This window comes from Budorcas taxicolor, chromosome 6, assembly GCF_023091745.1.
Source record: "Budorcas taxicolor isolate Tak-1 chromosome 6, Takin1.1, whole genome shotgun sequence".
Lineage (NCBI taxonomy): Eukaryota > Metazoa > Chordata > Mammalia > Artiodactyla > Bovidae > Budorcas > Budorcas taxicolor.
Window position 1 is genome coordinate 83,748,245 of NC_068915.1, and position 24,166 is coordinate 83,772,410.

At 37.5% G+C, this 24,166-nt stretch overlaps 1 protein-coding gene across 1 annotated transcript; it reads right to left on the minus strand.

The window, feature by feature from the left end:
• Window positions 1-6,625: 6,625 nt before the first annotated feature.
• Window positions 6,626-22,898, minus strand: GNRHR (gonadotropin releasing hormone receptor). Its single transcript, XM_052642274.1, has 3 exons — window positions 22,377-22,898; window positions 10,436-10,655; window positions 6,626-6,870 (listed from the first exon to the last, which is right to left on the minus strand). Exons 1-3 carry the CDS (start codon window positions 22,896-22,898, stop codon window positions 6,626-6,628), a joined length of 987 nt encoding a protein of 328 aa, XP_052498234.1.
• Window positions 22,899-24,166: the final 1,268 nt, after the last annotated feature.

The following is a 24,166-nucleotide window of genomic DNA, read 5'->3' on the forward strand; positions in this document are numbered from 1 at the left end:
GCAACCGCATGGACTGCAGGCCACCAGGCTCCTTTGTCCATGGGATTCTCCAGACAAGAGTACTGGAGTGGGGTGCCATTGCCTTCTCCAATCATGTTCCTTTACCAGCTTAATATTTCTCTGCCTTTTAATCTTATTTAGATTACTGTGTTTGGGGTGGCCTTCTGTATGCTGGAAGTTTGTGGTTCCTCTTTATTGTGGAGCCTGCTCTCTGTGGGTGGGGTTGGATGAGTGGCTTGTCATGGTTTCCTGGTTAGGGAAGCTTGTGTCGGTGTTCTGGTGGGTGATGCTGGAATTCCTCTCTCTGGACTGCAATAAAGTATTCAGTAGTGAGTTTTGAGGTGTCTATGGGTTTGGGTGCCCAGTGCACCCAAAAAGATTCACAGAGTTGGGCAGAGAAGAAAAGAGGGACAGAGGAGATAGAGTTGACACGAGGGAGAAAAAGAAAGATCAAAAAGGAGACAGAGCAATCAAGCCAGTAATCACACTCCTAGGTGAAAATGGGTACTGAAGATTGGATTCTTAAAGATACAAAACTGATAACAAAAAACAAAAAGCAAAGATTAAAAATCTAGAATAGAGGTTAAAATCTTGGAAATACAATATTAAAAAAACTAAACAAAATCACAAAATATATATATATATATATGAAATTTGCTTTTAAAAAGGGGTCTTTTTTTGGCAAGGTATTAGGTTATAAAAATGAAAATTAAAGGAGTAATAACTTAAAAATTAAAAAATGATAATAGTAAAATATATCTAGGAATTTCTCTGGAGCTGTTGAGGGCAGTGTGGGGTCAGTTCAGTTCAGTTCAGTTCAGTCGCTCAGTCGTGCCCGAGTGCATGAACCGCAGCATGCCAGGTTTCCCTGTCCATCACCAACTCCCGGAATCCACCCAAACCCATGTCCATCGAGTCGGTGATGCCATCCAACCATCTCATCCTCTGTCATTCCCTTCTCCTCCTGCCCTCAATCTTTCCCAGCATCAGGGTCTTTTCAAATAGGTCAGTTCAGTTTCAAATAATTCCTTCTTCCAGCTTATACTTCTTCTCAAGGTTTATAGGCCCCTTCCAATGTAGTCAATGCTAACTACAGGGTTTTTTCTGTTGCACCTGTCACCTCCAGAGCAGTCCCCGCTTGTTTGTTTATTTTGGCTTCCTCTCTTTGCAAGTCTCTTCAGCGTCTAATTTCTGCCCTGACACAAGGGGGCGAAGTTATTTAGGTTATTTAGGCTAACTTGTTCAGTTGTGCTGTGGAGAGGGAGGAACACTGCAAACAAATATCACTGGTGTGTGTGGGGAGTGCTCACAGTGTCTGGGCCACACTAGGTTTGCCCCTGCTCATGGAGTATATGCTTTCCTGGTCTACAATGCTCAGGCTCCAGGTTGCTCTGCAGGGGAACTGTCTAAAGTGAGCCTTGGGTTGCATGCACTTCCCAGGTCTAAGCCTCTCAGGTTCAGGTTCTCGGGTACTCCACAAAGGGACAGACTCAGTTGGGCCTGCGTTTTGTGCCCTTCTCAGGTCTGAACAGCTCAGGCAACCAGGTGCTCGGTGAGTGGACTCTCCAGCTGGGCAGTGCATCTTATCAACTCCCCGGTCCCAGTCTCTCGGTTTCCTGGGTGCGCCACGAGAGCGCAGTCTCAAATGTGCCATGTGGCTCCTCTGGGGAGCTGATCTCTGACTGCAACCCTCATGGCGGATGTCAGCCATCCAGGATCCCAGCAAGACTTTGTTAGTAACTGGGGACTTGCTCACAGTTTGGTAGAGGATGCTGTCTCTGGGGCCATGATTGCCCCTTGCCTTCTGGCTCTGGCTGTCGCCTGCCTGTGTCTCTGCCTCCAGTGGGGGGAGGGGCTGGTCCGCAGCCGGCTAGCTCTCCTCTAGTATTCGCTCAATCCTTTGTTTTGTGAGCAGGCCAGGCTGTGCCTCAGAGCTTTTCATGGGAAAGTTCTCTCTCTCTTTTTCTTTGGGTATCCTGCAGTTTGGATTGCTATCTCATGTTAGCTCCCTCAGATTGTCTTCAGGGCATTCAGGCCGGGTCCCTACCCTATGTATGCAGCCGGCACCTCCCTGTTCAGCCCCCGCTAGCTGCTGGCAGATGCAAGCCTCTGGGCTACCTCTCTGCTGGGAGTTGCAGCTAGGCATGTAATCTGTGGGTTCTCTCTCTTTTTTTTCCCCTCCCAGTTATATTGCCCTCCAAGATTCCAAACCTTTCCACAGACCCACTGGTAAGAGGGTTTCCTGGTATTTGGAAACTTCTCCTTCATGACTCCCTCCCCAGGACAGGTCTCTGTCCCTAACTCTTTTGTCTCTCTTTTTATCTTTTATATTTTGCCCTACCTCCTTTTGAAGAGAATAGGCTGGCTTTCTGGGTGCCTGGTGTCCTTCCCCAGCATTCAGAAGTTGTTTTGTGGAATTTGCTCAGCGTTCAAATGATCGTTTGGTGAATTTATGGGGGAGAAAGTGGTCTCCCTGTCCTATTCCTCCACAATCTTAGGACCACGCTTGGATTTTGATTTTGAAAAATAATGAAATCTGTCCCTTAAGGCTACATTTATTGTTTAATTGCTTTCGTGTAATTACTGTATTTAGCCTTTATTCTTTGTGTTTAAATTTTGTGCTATTTAAACTTTGTGGTATACCTAGTTATGATTTTGAGAAGGTAATTGGTGATTATAGCTGGCACTTCTGACTTCTCATCCCCAGAACATTCCCCTCTTGTTCTCACAAAACAAGATAAAAGAAAAAGAGAGAGAGACGGGGCCGGGGGTGGGGGGCGGGAAGAGAACTGATTTTAAAAAAATTATCAGGTGACTAAATGTTCAAGGAAACCGAGTGCTGCTCTCTGTAAGATAAAACATATCCTTAAAGTGTTTAGGGTAATCCTTTTCTCCTTTGGTAGTGATTAGTTTAGGGGTGGTCATGTGCTCCAATTCTAGCCAGTTTAAGAGGAAGTGCTGAGGGTTCTGGCAAGGAGAGAAGCACAGTGAGAAGCCACCCTTTCTTTATGCCTTTAAGACTCCTAGTCAGTGACAACTAACTTCTAATCAATAAAGCAAAACCTAGAGGAAGTAGGGAAAATGACTCAAAGCTCTGAGCTAACCAACTCTGCATGCTTTCTTCTGGACTTCCTGTAACATGAAGTGAAAACACACCATTTCTAGTCTGACATTTCTATTACAACAGAGAACACTCCAACAGAAACAGCATAAAACAAAAGTCATACAAACACACACATATAGTATTTATTTTACCCTTTTCTCATTACAAAAGCAATATATGTCTATTTTGGAAATTTGGGATATAGGTATTCACAAGAAAGAAATTTTTTTTAATGAAAGATAACTATGTCAACACTTTTTGCATATATTCTGTTGTTCCTATGCATGCACTTTGTATATTGTATAATTTAAAAATTAAACTAATTGTTTTATACCTAATTTTTAAACTTAATAACCAAGAGAACTAAAGATTTAAATCAGTTAATCCTAATTAGAGATTAAATTGAATCTTAACTTTATTTGGTTTCCTATGAACACAAATTATAGCAGTCAGACAAGCTTTAGGAATTGGTTTGACATTGAAACTAGGCCAAAGATAAAACATGAAATTCAGATGTATTTTAACAGATGAAATTTAAATGTATTTTAACACAAATACTATCTCTTTGAGACTACCAAGTAAGTTCTGAGACCAGAGCACTTAAAATTTTTTTCTAGTTCATTTACACTGATTTATTCTCCTGGGAAGATAATGTTTGTGGTACCTCAACACTTTTTGGTTTGCTTATTTTTAGCTATGATACCTGTTTTTCAAACTGAATTTGAATTTGTGCAATCTTTGTTTAATTCATTGTTGTTTGTTCATGTTATGTATAACTAAATTGAATTGCAAGCAGAAATCCATTTTTTAAACCTGTTTTATGAGCGACTTCACTTTCACTTTTCACTTTCATGCATTGGAGAAGGAACTGGCAACCCACTCCAGTGTTCTTGCCTGGAGAATCCCAGGGACGGGGGGGCCTGGTGGGCTGCCATCTGTGGGGTCGCACAGAGTCGGACACGACTGAAGCGACTTAGCAGCAGCAGCAGCAGCAGCATATGCTAAATAGAAAAAAGACAGCCAAGATAGACTCTTAATTATCTGATAGATTTGATTACAGAAGATACAAGGAATCCTCATCTTTTATTATGCCTGAAAATAGAGTAAATGACTATAATATCAAATATTAAATGCTCTGTTGAGTGATGTACTTTTAAAAGTTACATTTACCTTTTGCACTATTAATTTTGGTTTGCATCTGTATTCATAATTTACATACCACAATATTTTATATAATATAGTTACTTCTGCAAAGTTTTTCATACATTTGGAGCCTTAAGAGAGTTTCCAAGGTTAAAATGGTGAGTGATCAAATTGAAATCCAGTTTCAATATTATTATGTATATATAAACACAGTCCATGGGGTCGCAACTATGCACAAACAGATGAATATATTCTGATACATTTTTATTATAATAAACTTCTTTATAAATATACAAGATCAGTTGGCAATTCTTAGTTTTTTTTGTGACATTGCTCCTTTGGCAGCCTGATTTGGCCTATAAACTCCTCTCAGGATAATGTTTTTAAGTACATAAAATAATAGAAATAGGAATCAAAGAAAAGTTGTTCCATTGAAACAGTTTTGTGCATAGAGCACAGGTTAAAAACACCTGCATAAAGATTTTGAATAGTCCTTTAGTTAATATATTTACAAAAATGCCCAAGAACATATCTAAATAAAACAGTTCCATGAACAAAGCCAAACTGACATATGTTTTATAAACACATATCTACTAAAGCCCTTAGATTGTATCTCATATATTTTTGCTTTTAAATCCACACATCAGAATTGTTATAAGTTTAGGAGAAGAATATGCATGATAAAGAGACAAGGGAGAAGTATGGTTTTGTTGTGACTTATCTTTATATCCCTGTGTCATCTAGCAGAACTATACATTCTTGGTATCAATATACACACCTTTAAAGTTAACTTTGAGTATTTTAGCACTTGACAAATTTTGAGTCCAGCCCAATTCAGTTGTGGAGTTGGGTCATTGATTGGCTAATTAAAGGTATGAGTTTAGTAAAAAGGAGATGTGAATGAAAAAAAAGTAGAAAGAAGGAATTCAATTAATAAAGACAGAATTGGAAAATAATATAGAATGTGGAAAAAAACCCACCACACCCTACAAAACTAAAAGACAAAGTATGAGGAGAGAAAAATAAGGAAAACAAAGACCTGCCATTAGTTTAATTAGCAATTTACTTTTCACAGTTCCACAAGGCCTGGAATATGTGGAAATTACATTTCATCTTCAATGTGGCACTGCATATCACATATGAATATAGTAATATTTTACCTATTTAAAAAAATAAATAGTGGTTGAGTTTAAGTTCTTATATAGTTTTCTTATTTAGTGGATACTAAAGAACCCTTTCATCCTATTCCCCTTTTCATGGAATGTATGGAAACAGGCCTGAATTAAAAGAGGTGTTGTGCCAACATATTTTGGAAACCACAGCATTTAATGCAAATATCAGTGGATGTTAGTTTCACATTTACAGAGAGTTTTTCTTTTCCTTTTTCTAATACTCTTCTGTCTCTTTTGACTTGTAATAGTGAGACTGAGGTTTTCAGAGTTCATTTTACATATCAAATAATATTTTGCTTATGCATTTGCTTGATCTTTTTTTTTTTTTTTTTTAGTGATTTGTGGATTATGGATTTAGAAAGATCAGAAGACAGAAAAAATCCATCATCTTAAAAGAGAGGGTATATTTTTTATAAAACATAATCACTATAGATCTTTTCTTGATTGTATATTAAAACAATGTTGTTATTACTGCACTTAATTACCACAAACTCCATAGACCACATAGCTGACAGGAATGTTCTATCCCCCAGTCCAAATCTGAACCCCTCTGAAACTCTCTTTTATATGGAGGTACTTCACAACCTGTACCAGGTGAAGAATGGGATGAAGGAGAACTATAAGTCATGTCAAATTGAAGGAGTGGATAGTGGGTTGGTTGCTGAATACTCCAAACATCAGAATGCTTTTGAAGCCAAGGGAAAAATTAGATTCATTGCATTTTTTCTTAACCCACAGGAGGAAAAACTGATCATATGGGCAGGGGAAATACTATCTGTGCTTTATGTATTTATTATCTTAGCATAAGATTGTAATTGTTGCTAAGCCCCTTTGCAGAAAAAGGTCTGTGTTTCTCAGTGTTAATTTTTGGCATTTGTTTTCCTTAGGCCATGGCTATTTTAAATATTTATATATTATTATACAAGAATAAAGTGACTAAAAAACCCATATAATGTGTTATAGGAATTTAGAAAGCAAAGAGATTAATTCAGAAACGTGATTAAGTGAAAATATTTCATTATTTTTCCTGAAAAAAATCTTTTCCTTGTAATTGAGTTTCTGTGATTTCTAAAGGAAGAAGCGTAATGTTACCTTAAACTCTGCTTTATTTATATGTAAATACGTCACAATATGCTTTGCGTTTCTCATTCCCAAAAGGGGAAATTCATTACTTTGCCTTTCTTTGACTTTCTATGCAATCTAACAATTATAGAGAGAAATATCCATATATAAGTGGATCAAAGCATGGATTTAAAAAAGCAAAGAGAAAGAAGAAGTGATTTACTGGATCTGACACCCTGTTTACCATGTCAGGATCAAACCAATACCAAATTCCAAGGACATAGTAGGGCGTCCAGCAGACAGTAAATGAAGTGGCAAATGCAACCGTCATCTTTAGGGTCCTCAGCCGAGCTCGTGGTATATTGTTCTTGGACTGATTCAGTTGTAGTTCTTTTAAACAGAGAAAATAGAAGGTGTTTTTAATGACCAGTGTTATTACAAAGCCAAAATAGAAAAAAAGAAACAGAATCGTAATTCAACCTGGTGAATATAATAGAGGCAAATTGCTAATATTTTTAATAATGACAATATGCTTGCAAAGCACGTTTATATCTCAAATTTTCCACTCTGCTACATAATAAATAGAAATATTAAAGATAGTAATGCTCTTAAAATTAATTTTCCATCAAACTAATAAGGATTTGAAATACGAGGTTACTCAAATTCTTCAAATAAAATTTTAAGAGACTGGACTGAGGTTGAACTGAATTTAATTCACTGCCTTTTGGTTGTCATGCCAACATTGCCACATTTATTTTATAAATTTATAACTTTTCACCTTTCCTGACTAACCAAGCAGGAAGCCCTGTTGCCATCATAGGAGGTGATGCAAGCTTGGTGCAGGCAAAAAAACACATGCACTGGATTGGTGTCAGAATCCTAGTTGGCACTAAGGAGATTTAAGGAATAATACATGATGGATGAGTTGAAGGACATTAGCTCACCTCTTCTTATAGAAACACCAAAATCAGAACTAACTGCTGAACAACTGTCAACAACAACAACAAAAAACCCCACTATAACCTAACAAAAAAGGTACTCTACATCTTGTATGGATGTGAGAGTTGGACTGTGAGGAAGGCTGAGTGCTGAAGAATTGATGCTTTTGAACTGGATATTGGAGAAGACTCTTGAAAGTCCCTTGGACTGCAAGGAGATCCAACCAGTCCATTCTAAAGGAAATCAGTCCTGGGTGTTCATTGGAAGGACTGATGCTGAAACTCCAATACTTTGGCCACCTCATGCGAAGAGTTGACTCATTGGAAAAGACTCTGATGCTGGGAGGGATTGGGGGCAGGAGGAGAAGGGGACAACAGAGGATGAGAGGGCTGGATGGTATCACCGATTTGATGGACATGAGTTTGAGTGAACTCTGGGAGTTGGTGATGGACAGGGAGGCCTGGCGTGCTGCGATTCATGGGGTTGCAAAGAGTTGGGCACGACTGAGCGACTGAACTGAACTGAATTGAACATCCAAAGATAAAGAAGGAGACACAATGAGATGGTAGGAAGGGTGCGATAGTGATAAAATCGAATTCCATACACACCAGGTGGGTAACCCACAAACTGTAAAATAATTAGACCACAGAAATTCTCCCACAGGAGTGAAAGTTCTGAGTCCTACATCAAGCTCCCCAGCCTGGGGATCTGGCAATAGGAGGAGCCCCAAGAGAATCTGTCCTTGAAGACCATCAGGGTTTGATCTTAGGAGTTAAACAAGACTGGAGGAAACAGAAACTCCATTATTAGAGGGCACACAGAAGGTCTTGTGAATACTAGGACCCAAGTTAAAACTAGGGACCTCATAAGAGACTGAGTTAGATTTACCTGCTAGTATTGGAGGGTCTCCTATGGAGGCAGGGGGTGGTTGTGGCTCACTGTGAGGACAGGGACACTGACAGTGGTAGTTCTGGGGAGTACTCATTGGTGTAGCTCTCTTGAAGGTTGCCATTTTCACACACTAGACACATGAACTAACATGTGATTGGACATGTGAAGGCACATTTATATCTTTGAAAGTTCACAACTTGAAGGTTTGTATATAGAGGATTTACTGTATTTAAAGTGATGAAAGAACCCATAACCAAAAATGCTCTGCTCAGCAAGGCTCTCATTCAGATTTGATGGAAAAATCAAAAGCTTCACAGACAAGCAAAGCTAGGAGAATTTAGCACGACAAGACCAGCTTTGAAGCAAATGCTAAAAGAAGTTCTCCAGGGGGAGAAGAAAAGGTCACAACTAGAAACAAGAAAATTATGAATGGAAATGCTTACTGGTGAAGGCAAACATACAATAAAAGTAGGAAATCCTCTGTAGACAAATACGAAATCAAAACCATTAACTGTGAGGAGAGCATAAATGCAAGATATTGGAAAGGCATTTGAAATTAAAAGACCTGCAACTTAAAACAGTCTTGTTTATATGTAGGCTGCTATATCAAAACCTCATGGTAACCACAAACCAAAAGTATACAATAGATACACACACACACGAAAAAGGAATCCAAACACAATACCAAAGTGAGTCTTAAAGGAAATCAGTCCTAAATATTCATTGGAAGGACTGATGGTGAAACTGAAGCTCCAATATTTTGGCCACCTGATGTGAAGAACTGACTCATTGGAAAAAACCCCAATGCTAGGAAAGATTGAAGGCAGGAGGAGAAGGGTTGGATGAGATGGGATGAAGATGAGATAAGATTGTTGGATGGCATCACCAACACGATGGACATGAATTTGAGCAAGCTCCAGGAGTTGGTGATGAACAGGGAAGCCTGGTGTGCTGCAGTCCATGGGGTCCCAAAGAGCCAGACATGACTGAGTGACTGAAATGAACTGAACTGAAAGTGAGTCATCAATCACAAGAGAAGAGAACAAAATAGGAAGGGAAGGAAGAAACTTACAAAAACAAATCCAAAAAAATGAACAAAATGGCAATAACATTCATGTCTATAATTATCTTAAGTGTAAACAGATTAAACAGTCCAACCAAAAGACGGAGACTGGCTGAGTGGATACCAAAACAAGACCTATATATACGCTGTCTACAAGAGACACACTTCAAATCTAGGGATACATACAGACCACAAAAGAGTCAGATAAGACTTAGCAATCACCACCACAGACTGAACGTGAGGGGATAGAAAAAGGTATTCATTCAAAAAGTAGATAACCAACAAGGGACTATTATATAGCACAGGGAACACTATTCTGTTATTAGGCTATTCTAAAATAACCTAAATGGGAAAATAATTTAAAAATAAATACATGTATATGTATGACTGAATCATTTTGCTGTACATCAGGACTTAATACCATATTGCTAATCAACTATACTACAATATAAAATTTTAAAAATTCATACATTTGTTTTTGAGAATGCAACAGATTCTTGAAGCAAAAAAGGTACAACCATGTGCGTGAAGTGAAAGATCCAATAGTCAGTTGCATGTTCCATAATATTTAGCACACAACACACACACCGAAATGTGCGTAGTGTGTGGATACAGGAGATTTGAATGTGATACAGAACAGCGTAACTTTAACAAGTCTATTGGCAACTATATTATGAGTTGTACTTTGCTATATTCTAGGCATCAGGTGTTTGATAAAGTGTTATGATGAACCAGCAGGAACAATTTGCCCATGCTTCTACTGGGTAAATGAAGTTATTGTCCTTTTAGCTTTAATTCCATGCTGTAAATGTATAATATGGGGAGATATTAAATTACCTCATCTCTAAATTGGGGATAATAAAAGTATTTCCTCATGGAGTGATTTTGAATATTGAAAGAGTTAATTTATGTTAGTTGCTCATAATAATATTGCAATACTGTTATAATACAATCCTATTATACATAAAATAGTATATGGCACAGCAAGTGCCATTCTAATTCTCTGGTAGGAGTATTGCCATTAACAACTGTCCATCCACAATTAATCTAAGGAATACATACTGTGGGGATCCTGATGAAGGACCCTTGTTAGGGTGAAGATGATTTTTGCATTGCAGATCACCATGATGAGAAGAGGGATGATGAAGAGGCAGCTGAAGGTGAAGAAGTTATAAAAGGCTTGATGCCACCACTGTGGAAAACTGCAGTGTGTTACACATTGAGAGAAACCTTCAGTCTGTCCAGAGTCATCTGCTAAATGGATCATCCCAAAGATGTATAACTGTAGGAGAAAATTTAAACAATTAAAAAGGGATATTGCTTATTTTCAAACAATATTTGCAAGTTTTCTTGAATGTTTTCTCTTCTGTCTTGTACTAATCTTCTAACATGTTGTTGCCCAAAGCAACTGCTAAGCTTCTTGACATTTGGCTTTTGGCTTTTCTACAAAAAGTTGTAAGTGGATCTTTACTTAAAATATGTTTGGGTAATGTGAATGGATCTGTAGGATTCTGAATTTCTTCCAAAATTATTTCAGCCTTGCAGAACAATCACCAACCAAAGATTTAAACCTCCTCTGTATTTCAATTTCAGATGCTATTATGATGAGTAAATTTTTGCAAGTGATTTTATTGTTAAATCTGCAGCACACACACAAAAAAACTGTCTGGCATTTAGAATATGCCCTCAAAATAAGTATTTAAATTTTATTTTTGAGACATAAGATCTCATTAAAATGGCCAGAAACATGTACAGACAGTTCATTAAAAAAGGGTGTAACAGTGACCCTTAAGTATATAAAAACATAGTTTCAACCTCACTTATGATAAGAGCAGTGTCAATCAATTAAGGCTACACTGATAACGCCATTTCCCACTATCAAGTCTGGCAAAATTAAAAAAAAGAAAAAACAGTAATAAACTTTCATGGCAAGGCTATAGGGAAACAGAGACTCTCATATATTGCTAATGGGCACGCAAATTGATACAATCATTAAGGAGAGGAATTTGGCAATAATTAGTATATATTTGTACTCAACTTTGACTCAGGAACCTGACATTCAGGAGTTTTCCATGAAGATACACCCCTACTTCCATTATATGAAAATACATATGCACAAGATTATTCACTGATGCATTGTTTATAAGTGAAAAACATTGAAAATAATCTAAATACTAATTCATAGAACAGCAGCTGAATAAACTATGGTGGACCACACAATGGAGTCCTGTACAGTAGTAAATAAAAGAGGGAGGGAAATTTCTATCTGAAGGTCTGTGTGTGTGTGTACATGTACATACATTTATTCTAGCTCTGTGTGGAGAGAGGCTAAGAACAATGTCATCTAAGTAGCAGTGAGCATACCTCGCTCTCCAGTACCCAAATCTTATTTTTAGTATCATTCTCTAACAAAAGGAATCAGAGCTCGCTGGCGAAGTGCGTAGTCCCAAGGCTGGGGCAATCAAAGCACAATAAGTCATTGGAACACCTGCTGTGCCAAAAAGTCTGGAAATGCCCAGGGAATGATGGAGCATGTGAAAACATTTCAGGCACCAGCTTGAAAGAGGTCCCATTGGCCAAATCTGGGATAGTTTAAGCATGAAAACAAACCAACCCTGAAAGAAAAGACTGAGTTCAAATACAGAAAGAAACCATAACTCCATGCTGATGTAAATGACAAAACCAGAATAACAAATACATGGGAAAAGGAAAAAGCTCTTTACAGAAAGTCAGCTAGTAAATGTAAAAGATACAATGGAAGTAGTGATTACCATTTTGTAATTACTATAATAATAATTGATTCAGGCAAGAATCACCAATGAATGGTAAAAATATGGGTGTAGGCTTGAGGAGACTAGTTTATTTATGTCATCTCAAAGTATCTACCTGTAGGATACATTGCATTATAAACAGTAAAATAATAACTTTACAATAGAGAAATAACCAAATAATTAAGCTAACATTGCCAATAATGGGACAGATTGACAGCATCTGCTTCCTTCTAGAAAGCATGAGAAGAACTCAGAGTCACCTCTTTCATGTTTTTGTTAAAAATCAAATCAGTCAATCCTAAAGGATATCAATCCTGAGTATTCATTGGAAGGACTGATGCTGAAGCTGAAGCTCCAATACTTGGCCACCTGATGGGAAGAACTGACTCATTAGAAAAGACCCTGATGCTGGGAAAGATATAAGGTGGAAGGAGAAGGGGATGACAGAGGATGAGATGGTTGAATGGCATCACTGATTCAACGGACATGATTTTGAGCAAGCTCTGGGAGATAGTGAAGGACAGGGAAGCCTGGTGTGCTGCATTCCATGGGGTCACAAAGAGTCAGACACAACTGAGTGGAACAACAACAATGTAGACAAAGAATATTGCCTACAATATCAGTAAACAAAGGATGTTGTGGCCATCAAGTTATTAGCCACTGCACTTACCCTCAGGAGTGCTCCCTAAGGAGTGGATTCAGGATGGAGAAAAGTAGAAACATGGCCCTAGATCGTTAAGGTGATGTATCAAAGGAATGATCTCAATAAGCCCAAACTCTTGCATCTTTCTGTACTTAGAAAAGCGCTACATTCATTAACCTGAGATGTATGGTTTTTCTTTAATTAGCAATAATCTGATGTTCTGACTACCAGCTTTTTGTTGCAAAGAAGCCTCCTATTAAAAACTCCTGGCTCCTCCGTTGCCTCTTATGAATTGGGAGCAATCTGAGAGACTGTCTTCTAGGCTTAAGTTCTCAAAAGTCTACTGAATAAAACATATTTCTCAACTTTTAGGTCGTAGATTTTTTTTCAGTTGACAAGTGCACAACCTGAATCTACCCCCAAGAAAATATCAGACAAACTCAAATTGAGGGGCATTCTACAAAATAACTTGTCTGCACTCTTCAAAAATGTCAGTGTCATGAAATACAAAGAAAGACCAAGGAACTGTTCTAGTTTAAAGGAGACTAAAGAGACAACGGGGCTTCCCAGGTGGCTCAGTGGTAAAGGATCTGCCCATCAATACAGAAGACATAGGTTTGATCCCTGGGTTGGGAAGATCCCCTGGAGTAGGAAATGGCTACCCACTCCAGTATTCTTGCCTGGAAAAATCTGTGGATAAAAGAGCCTGACAGGCTACAGTCCATGGGGTCAGAAAGAGTTGGACACGACTGAACACGCAAGCAAAGAGACAAGGTGACAACCTCTCACATAATCTTGAATTTTCTTTCATTAAAGGGGTTATTATTGAGACAGCTGAGATATGAATAGGGCATATAGATTAAATGGTGGTACTGTTCAGTTCAGCCACTCAGTTGTGTCCAACTCTTTGCAACCCCATGGACTGCAGCACGCCAGGCTTCCCTGTCCATCACCAACTCCTGGAGCTTGATCAAATTCATGTCCATTGAGTTGGTAATGCCATCCAACCATCTCATCCTCTGTTGTCCCCTTCTCCTCCTGCCTTCAGTCTTTTGCAGCATCAGGGTCTTTTCCAAGGAATCAGTTCTTTGCATCAGGTGGCCAAAGTATTGGAGCTTCAGCTTCAGCTTCAGCATCATTCCTTCCAATGAATATTCAGGACTGATTTCCTTTAGGATTGACTGGTCTGATCTCCCTACAGTCCAAGGGACCCTCAAGAGTCTTCTCCAACACCACAATTCAAAAGCATCAATTCTTTGGCACTCAGTAGTACTGTATTAATGTTGATTTCCAGATTTTGATACTTTATACTGCACTTAATGTGCTAGAAAAAATACACACTGAGGTATTGAGAGAGACATCATATCTGAACTTTTAAACAATCCATAAAAACATACATACAAGAGAGAGAATAAACAAATAAGCAAATGTAGCAAAATGTTAATATTTGGGGAATCTGAGGGAAAAGTATCCTAGAAATCTTTGTATGATTCTTGCAACCTTCCCCTAAGTGTGAAATTATATTAAAAAAAGAACTGAGTCAACAATTAAGGAAACAATGCAAGTGATTTTCACAAACAAGTTCTAGTTGACATTTATTCTTTCCCAATTTGTCAAGCACATTTCTTACCTCATAATTTCCAAAATTTTCTACTGAAAAACTTCATTTTACCACAAAATATCATTAAAATGAAGAGTTAAGAGTGCCTAAGAGCTTTAAAACTGATAAGTTAATTCAAACAAAAATGTTGCAGGTTTTTTTTTTTTAAGTTTTAAGCAAGTGAGGGACAGTATTCATTTAGTTGTTCACTGAATTAGTAAACTTAAATTCCATTTAGTTAATTTAATAAGCTCAGAATTTCTTTCCTTTTGGGGGTGGCAGAGTGGAAATAGTATACCTTAAAAAATACTGTTTTTCCTCTTTGTTTGTAGAGTAGAAAAATTTTAATAAATGTATAATAAACAAAATAAATACAGATATAATAAGATCTAAGTACGTATAATATAAAATACAAGCCTATTTTATTTGTAATTAAAGTGCTGATTTTCAGTTTTTAATCTTTTCAGCTTCAAGGACAAACAATAATTTTTAAGTTAATCCACTAGAGGGCGCCCAATGATAATATTACCGATCTTAAAGTCAAGAAAAGCAAGTTCAGCTAATTGTTTTATGATCCAGATCAATTTTTTCCATGTTACAAAGTGACCCTTTCAGTTTTCCATACTTCTTTACAAACTGTCCTTATTTAAAGTTAAGTTTTAAATTTGACCCACCAGGTGTTGTGAATTGAAATCTTGGGAAGGTTTTTTCACATGACCCTGAGAGTCCTCTAATTCTTAAAAACCCTTTTTTCTTTCCATCTCCCTAGTCAGCCTTGGAACCAGATAATCTGAATTTGATTTTCTGCTCTGCATTGGGTCACATTTTCACTTTAATAGTTCATATTCTTAAGTTATAATGATGAATCTTTCAATGAAAAGGACTTTATAGTACTATGATTTGAATTTGGTTTTCATCTTTATGTAATGAATGCTTGTTTTTAAAGTAACTCCTTGGTCATAAAACTATACTAGGTACACTCTCATGAAAGATGAACTAAATATATCATACTATCAAGGAATTAAATATTTCTTAGGGGAGATACAGCATGTATGTGACAACTATAATACTCAATAGACTGTGACAAGTTCCAAAGGAGAGTTACAGTGTTATGAAAATTCAGAATTTCACTCATCCACAAACTAATCTGTTTTAGGCTTCATTCAGTTTATTTTCAACTCCAAGACCATGTTCATTTGAATGATTAATACAGGGATATACTTTACTTCCAGTGATTCTTTTATACTTGGATGATATTTTAAAAATTTCTTTGTTTCTCCTATCTCATGCCTGGCCCCAGTTCTCATCAGTGTTTACTTTATTTTGCCCTAAACAACAGCAGTTTGTTCTCCATCTTTACAGTCACTTGCAGATGCTATTCCTCTTAGCATATAATTTTTAACCCTCGCCTTACCCCATACTAGTGACACCATGACTTAATCTTTCCAAAGGTGATTATCTTTAAATGCTATGCTTTAGGTTCCTCTTGGGATTCCCTGGTGGCTAAGACAGTAAAGAATCTGTCTGCAAAGTAGGAAACCCGGGTTCGATCCCTGGGTTGGGAAGATGCCCTAGAGAAGAAAATGGCTTCCCACTCCAGCATTCTTGCCTGGAGAATTCCATGGACAGAAGAACCTGGTGGGCTAGGGAGATAAAAAGAACTCTAGAGACTGTCATGACAATTAACAAGCAAATACTTGCAAAGCACCTAGAGTAATGCCTGGCCCACAGTTAGCACTATATAAATCCTAGCCATTCTTAAAATTTTGTTTGAGGCACACAATTTATAAATACATATTGCATATGTTTACATATTTATAAATTTATACCATATTTTTCCTGATATCACTTAACTATTTATTCTCACCTTAAGATTTTCCTGCCTTTTCCTTCTCTAGCCTCTTACAGGAAAAAAGAGACAGTATTGCACACTGTGATATAATGATACTCATGCATGCTCAGTCGCTCAGTCGTGCCCAACTCTTTGTGACCACGTGGACTATAGCCCACCAGGCTCTTCTGTTCATGTAATTTTCCAAGTGGGTTGGAAATCCTGGTGGTTAGGATTCTGGGCTTTCACTGCTGAGGCCCGAGTTCAGTCCTGCTAGGGGAACTGAGATCCTGCTAGTTGGGCAGCATGACCAGAGACAAACAAAAAAAACCAAAAAGCAACATAGAAGCATTTAACACAATTCCTGGCACATATTTATGTACTGAATAACTATTATCTATCAAAATCATCATCACCATTATTGTTATTTCTGCTACTAGTATGCTATTACTATGCTTCAGCAACATTTTTGACATATTGTACACAGTAATGAGTATTTATTGAATTTAAGCTGCTTGTGGGGCTTCCCAGGTGATGCTAGTGGTAAAGAACCCTCCTGCCAATGCAGGAGACATAAGAGATGCCGCTTCGATCCCTGGATCGGGAAGATCCCCTGGAGGAGGGCATGGCAACCCAATCCAGTATTCTGGCCTGGGAATTCCATGGACAGAGGAGCCTGGCAGGCTACAGTCCATAGGATTGCAAAGAGTCAGACACGACTGAAGTGGCAGCATGGGCAGAGGATGCACAAGCTGCTTGTCAAGTTCAGAAGAGCCTGCTAGCATTGTAAATTTCTGTTTGTAACAGGCAAGCCTCGACATTTATTTAGACCACACATCTTCACACCAAAGAATAAAGGAATACTCATATACAACAGACCCTCCAAACTTTGGGTTCCACATCTGCAGATTCAACTGCAGATGGAAAAATATTCAGAAAAAATTTTTTTAGAAAGTTCCAAAGAGCAAGACTTGAACTTGGAAAGCTCCAGCAACTGTCTATATATTACATTGTATTTACAATTATTTACATAGCATTTACATTGTATTAGGTATTATAAGTAATCTATAGATGATTTAAACTATATAAGAGAGTGTACATAGGTTACAGGGAAATACTATACTGTATTTTATAGAAGAGACTTGAGCATCTGGGAAATTTCTTCTCTGAGGCCACCATGGTGGGGAAGGAGGATGTCTAGGAACCAATCCCCTGGGGATATCGAGGGTGACTGCATTTTCTCTACAGACCTGGGTTACCTACAGAATTAAAACGCTGTCAACATATAATTCTCCCTAGCAGCATAGAGAAACTAGTGATGTGAACTCTATCTGCAAATAATCTGCTGCTCTGGAATTCTTATGGTCTTAGATGACAGTCATCAGAAACCTTGCATTTTTTAATTGGATATGGACACACCAAATTCAGGAAATGTTTTCTCCTTAACATGCACCTGCTAGCCTAACCACAGTCAGTCTTAAGTCAGATATCCTTTCAAGTCCTGTTGGCTGTTTTGCCTTGCCTTCCTCTCCCTTCCTCTTTTTCTTCCTTTCTTATCCTACTTTTCGGAACAATACCTCCAAGACTTGAATCATTATGCTCTGGCATATAAAGCTTTTAGAGTGAATAAGACAGCTTAGTGACTAGGGAGGACATTGGCCCAATTTACTTATCAGTCAGAATAAATGTCATAATTTTTTGAAGCAATCGTTACATAAGCAATTTTGTTTGCTGTTTCTTAAATAATTAGTTTATTTTCATACTCATATTTCCCTAATACTTTTTTCTCCTGACTTCAAAAATCCTATTATGAAGGAAGTAATTAAGGTAGGAAAAGGGGAAGGAATGAATAGTAATGCATTTTTAAGACTTTATACTTAAAGTCTTATATATGATTGTGTATATCTTACTCTTTATAGCACTTTTTACAATGACCCTTTTAAACTTGGTTAAGTAATTTACTTAGATAGCTGGCAAAAGACAGCACTGAGATTTGAAACCAGCTTTGTTTAAATTCCACTGCCTTTCAGACTTGCAGGGATATCTGAGGTCTTCAGAGACTAGGACTGGAGCCAGTGAATGGTCAAACAGAGGACTGGGATTCCCTTATCCCTATTTGACCAGAGCAACTCCACTTATATCTGTTTCATTTATTGAAGCTCCACACAGAATTTCATTTTAAATAAAATTCAATTATAAGAAAAAGTATAAAATTTTGGTCACAGTACACTGAAAGTTCAGGAAATATATCCCCAAACCATGACAGAACTCTGAGGTGATCAGCAAGGTGGAAAAGCAAGGTGGTCAGTTTGAAAGTTGGTCATTCTGAACTCTAGCAAAATGTCATAAATTCTCAGGTTCCTGGGAACATGACAACTAGCTTGTTAGTTTTTTTTTTTTCTTTTTCCAACCTAGCATGAATTAATCAAGTGATAGAATATCCATATATATATACCAAAGGATAAATACAATCCTAAAGGAAATCAATCCTGAATATTCATTAGAAGGACTGATGCTGAAGCTGAAGCTCCAATACTTTGGCCACCTGATGTGAAGAGCTGACTCATTAGAAAAGACCTTGATGCTGGGAAAGATTGAGGGCAGGAGGAGAAGGGGACGGCAGAGGATGAGATGGTTGGATGGCATCACTCACTGACTCAATGGACATGAGTTTGAGCAAACTCTGGGAGATGGTGAAGGACAGGGAAGTCTGGTGTGCTGCAGTTCATTAGGTCACAAAGAGTGGAACATGACTGAGCAACTGAACAATAACAAACAAAGGATGAAAATTAAAAGTCATCCTTTCAAACTCCTTTTAAATTAGCCACAACAGGATGTGTTTTTGTCAATGGGCTTTGTGGAGCGTGGTGAAGCATGAGCTGTACTCACTGTCACACAGCCTGGAAATCAAAGGCCTTTCCTATCTCTTGTCTTCCCCATCACGCACGCATAACATTAGTCACAGGGTTGAAGCCTCTTTTATCCAGAGAGAAAGAGCAGAGAGCTATAATAAAAAGATAAACTAGACTTAACAAAAAGACAGGAGTTCAACAGGCACTGGGCAAACAATCCTTTTAAGTGAATACTTTTCAAACTGTGGGTTGTACCCATCAGTTGGTTGTAATCAGTAATAAAAAATGAAATGGAACAGAATAGAATATTTATTTTATGAAAACTATAGGTCTATGAGAGATAGATTAAGTCTTTATGTAGTATGTATTTCTTTCTTTCCATTACTGTCAAGAAGGTTTGAAGGACATTGATTTCAAAGGTTCTATTTGAATGGTCTTTTTTATGTGAAATGGGGATAATAGCATAGCTTTTACATACCTCACAGAGTCCGTATAAATACCACATAAGATTCTGAATGTGAGGTTTTTCAGGAAACATCAGCAAAGTGCTTTATCAATTTAAAGTGCTGCTGAAAGCAAGACTGAGTCATTTGTTTTACAGAATGAAATACCGTCAATACTACCATATTCTGTGACCCATATGTAAATTTTCTTATGTACATCATTTTAATAATGTACAACATGATGGCCACAGTTAACACTGATGTATGATGTTTAGAAAAGTTGTTAAGAGAGTAAATCCTAAGAGAGCTCATCACAAGGAAAGAAAACTTTTTTCTTTTCTTTTCATTGTGTCAATATGAGATGATGTAAGAAGTTAGCTGAAATTATTGTGTTAATCATTTCACATTATATGTAAATCAAGCTATCATGCTGTACACATTAAACCTACATGGTGATGTATACAGACTGTTTCTCAGAAAAATGAAAATGAAGAAAAACAAAAAAATCATTTAATCCTTGAGTAAGACTCATGAAAGTTATATGTCTTCCACACTGTTCTCAGAATTTCCCCCAGCTATCTTCTGTTATATACATCCATTCCACCTCCATTTATTGATTCATCTATCCAAACTTTGTTTTCATTTTAGTAAAAGGTGAAAGGTTTATTTGATCTGAAGAGGAACCAGGGTATCCAAACATTTAAAATTTATATTTTTGTTGGGTGTCTCATTAGGTATTGTGAATATGAATTAAGTTGAACACAACAGTTTTCACTGTTGTAGCAGCACATATCATAATGGCAAAGACAAACAAGTACACAATTACAATGTTTTCTGACAAACAGTGTGCATGAGGTCAAAGGAAAGGCAGCAACCATGAAATCTAATTTCCTGCTACTGGTCAATCTGTCCCTTCAGCCAAACAAATCTCCTTTGAAAATTAACCACTTTACAACTTTTGCTGAAAAATACATTTGATCCTTGGCTTATTTTTTCCATTCAAATACATTCATCTTTAAAAACTCACTTTAGGGCTTCCCTTGTGGTTCAGCTGGTGAAGAATCCGCCTACAGTGTGGGAGACCTGGGTTCGATCCCTGGGTTGGGAAGATCCCCTGGAGGAGGGCATGGCAACCCACTCCAGTATTCTTGCCTGGAGAATCCCCATGGACAGAGGAGCCTGGCAGGCTACAGTCCACGGGGTCACAATGAGTCAGACACGACTGAGCAACTAAGCACAAGACCTATTTTATAAGCATTAATAAAATTGTTAGAGACCTTTTTTAAAAAAAACTCAGTTTATCCTACTTTTACCCTTCCTTCACCATTTTAATAATTCGTCTCTCTCTCTCTTCTTACACTGGTAATAGGCTTGAAAACTTTTTTGTACATAGTTGTATTCATTTTGTATAAGTTTTATTTCTATAACTGAATGACATTTTTTTGTCTCTTTGTTTCATCAGTACCTGGTTCAGTGTTAGGAACCAAACTTGTGTTTATCTTCTCTAAGAAAATTGAACAATACACAAATACACCTCACTCATAGTTCAAAGAAATAAAATGAAAAATTTCAGAGCATAAACCTTTGCTAAGTAACCTCATTTAAGTGACATGTTTGCTAAATTAATTCTTATATATGCAGTCACTGTGAGAATAATTTTAATATACTTTTCTCCAGGGAAATCAAAGCATTTTGGTTTTTTTCTGCCATAAAACACACACTGATATACAAAAAATGTTAAGTGAGGAATTGGCGGGAGAATATAGTTATCTAACTTTCTAGTGTCCTGAACTATTTAGTGCATCCTGTGTGGCAGCTTTTGTTTGTTTGCTTGGTTTTTGTTTGTTTTTATGCCAGCTGGCTAGTTTAGAATCTCTAGATAAATGTCTATTTGTAGTGACAAGTTTTTGGAGGATCATGGTAAACTCCGGAGAAGGCAATGGCTCCCCACTCCAGTACTCTTGCCTGGAAAATCCTATGGACGGAGGAGCCTGACTTCCTGACACATCCCTGTACCCTGGATTTTTCACAGGGTACATTCACACACATAGAGACAATTTGGTCATCTTTTCCATTTTCAAGAATTCATTGTCTTCTTCAGAGATTTGACAGTTGAAGAGGCAGATTCTGAAGATCCATCAACCGGAGTGCCTTTGATAAAGTCTGGAGGGCTATCTGCTTTCTGAAGGAGAGGGCCTTGCCTGCACCAATAGTCACAGAGTTTTGCTAACAGTCTGTTACAGTCTCATCTAACTCCAGATAAAGCTCAAGTCAATCTCAGGGAAATGTTCAAATATCCAAATGTCTATGATGCCCCACATTTCCTTTTATTCAATCCCACCCAGCTGCAAACTGCAGAACATACTAATTAAGGATAGTTCTTTCTATGCTGCAATGACAGAAACTCATGAAGTTCCAAATAAAACAAGGTATGCATACTTTCTACCTATGCAAATTTTATTGTTCCTAAAGATTCTCCCAATTTACCATGTCAACCAGAGTAAAAGAAAATGTAGATGGAAGAATCAAATGAGTATGAGTTCAAATTTGAGAATAGCTTCATTTTGAGGGAGCATTTACTGTGTACCAGAGAGTATGATAGAAAACTTAACAAATTATTTGTTTAATCATTACAAAGGTGCATCAAGTAGACATTACCTCCATTTTATCAATGCAAGACCTGAAACCCAGAGCGGTTAAGGCATTTGCCAAAGGTAACAGCAGAGTCAGGATTAAATTCCACCCTCTGACTTCCAGAGCCCAAGCTCTCAGAGATAATACAATACTACCTTTGACAAGACCTTCATTCAGATTTAGATAGGAAATCTGTGATCTCCATAAAAAGTTTGCAATATTGGTTTACCTGTGGTCCAGCAAAGATGCTACTGAGGAGCCAGGCCAAGCCAATCATGAACTGTCCGAGCTTGCTGTTGCTTTTCACTGCTAGAGGCCTGGTGATGGCCAGGGAGCGGTCGAGGCTGATCACCACCATCATGAAGGCGGGGGCGTACATGGAGAAAAGCTTCAGATAGCTGAGGACTTTACAAAGGAGCTCTCCAGCATACCATTGAACAGTTATGTTCCACATTCCATCCAGTGGCATAACAATCAGAGTCTCCAGCAGGTTGGCTAAAGTCAAGTGTTTTAAAAGCACCTTCATTTTTGAGAGTTTTTTCCTCTTCTCTTTCCTTTGAGTCCAATTTTGAAGTTTCAACAAGAAAGAAGTGTTGAAAATTGTGGAGAGTAGAAAAAGGAAGAAAGTAACTGTCACTCGGATCTTTCCAGATAGGGTCAGGGTGGGGAGGCTGCCCGGTGTTAGTAGGATGCTGCTGTTGATTGCTGAACAGTGGTTTTCATTCTGTTCAGGAGAGTCACCGTTTGCCATCCTTTATGGCTGATACAGCTTCAAGACTCGTGTTTCTGGCACTTCTGATGTTTTATTGTAATTGCACTTGGAGTCCTGTTTTATTTCAGCCTTCTTTGGCTGGTAACGTCACAGGTTTATATTTATGTCAAATTTTGTCCCTGAGATACTTTGTATTTAAAGTGAAAGATCAAGGTGAACTTGTTTTGTGGGCTTGTAATCCAACAGGGTGCTAAAGCGAAGCAGACAAACACTTTCTGAGGGCCAAATGTAACTGTAGTATCTCAGCAGATGGCCTGGTTTTCACAACATTTTTCCTAAGTGAATAAGGACGTTTGAAACTTAATTTTGTATTTAAAATTCTCTTAGGATATTATTCAAGTAACTTTAGTGAAGACGTTTTCTAAAAAAAAGAAAAGTGTTCTGTTCAATACATGCAAAATGAAAAAGAAGAAAATACTAAAAAAGAACTTGATCCAGTTAAGATTTGTAATTTAAAGAATCACAAATTTGTAATTTCTCAAAAAATTTGTTTTCTTTTCAATCACACAATGCTGAGCATCCAAACACTAGATAAATATATTTATTCAGAACTGTTCTCTATGAAACATCAAACTAATACCTTAACAGTTAGAATTAATTTGATCTAATACTGAGATGCATTCAAATTTATGCAATCAGTCTTAATGTTTAGATAAAATCATTAACTTCATGAACAATTTTTCTGTTATTGCTTTGATTTTATAATTGTCTAATTATTGTACTTGCTGTTTTTGCACGTTATTTCATAGGGTAGCTTGGTATTAGAGAGAATACTGTATAAATGCTTTAACCACATCTATGCATGTTTATATATAATATACATCCATTTATATTGTAGTTGGATCATTTCACATTAGGGCCACTTAGAAACTTTCTCTGTGTTGTTGCTGTATCTTACATATTGAGTGTTTGATGATGTTTCCTACTACTGGTATGACTTAGATTGGAATTTATTAAATCACCAGATTGATTTGTCTTATCAGCTAGTTTGCTTCTGTAGCAGCCAAAGAAAGAATAATGTTAAAAGTAAGGGTGGTTATTTTAATTTAGATGGCCCATTCTTGTAGTTTCATTTATTTGTTTGTTGTCTTACATTCACTTATTAAAGAAATAATTACTAAGTACCTGCTATATATACTCTCTTGGCAGGTGAATGAAACACGAATATAGCATCATCTGGGGTTCCTTGGTGTCTTAGTGGTAAAGAATCCACCTGCCATTGCAGGAGACATTGGTTCCATCCCTGG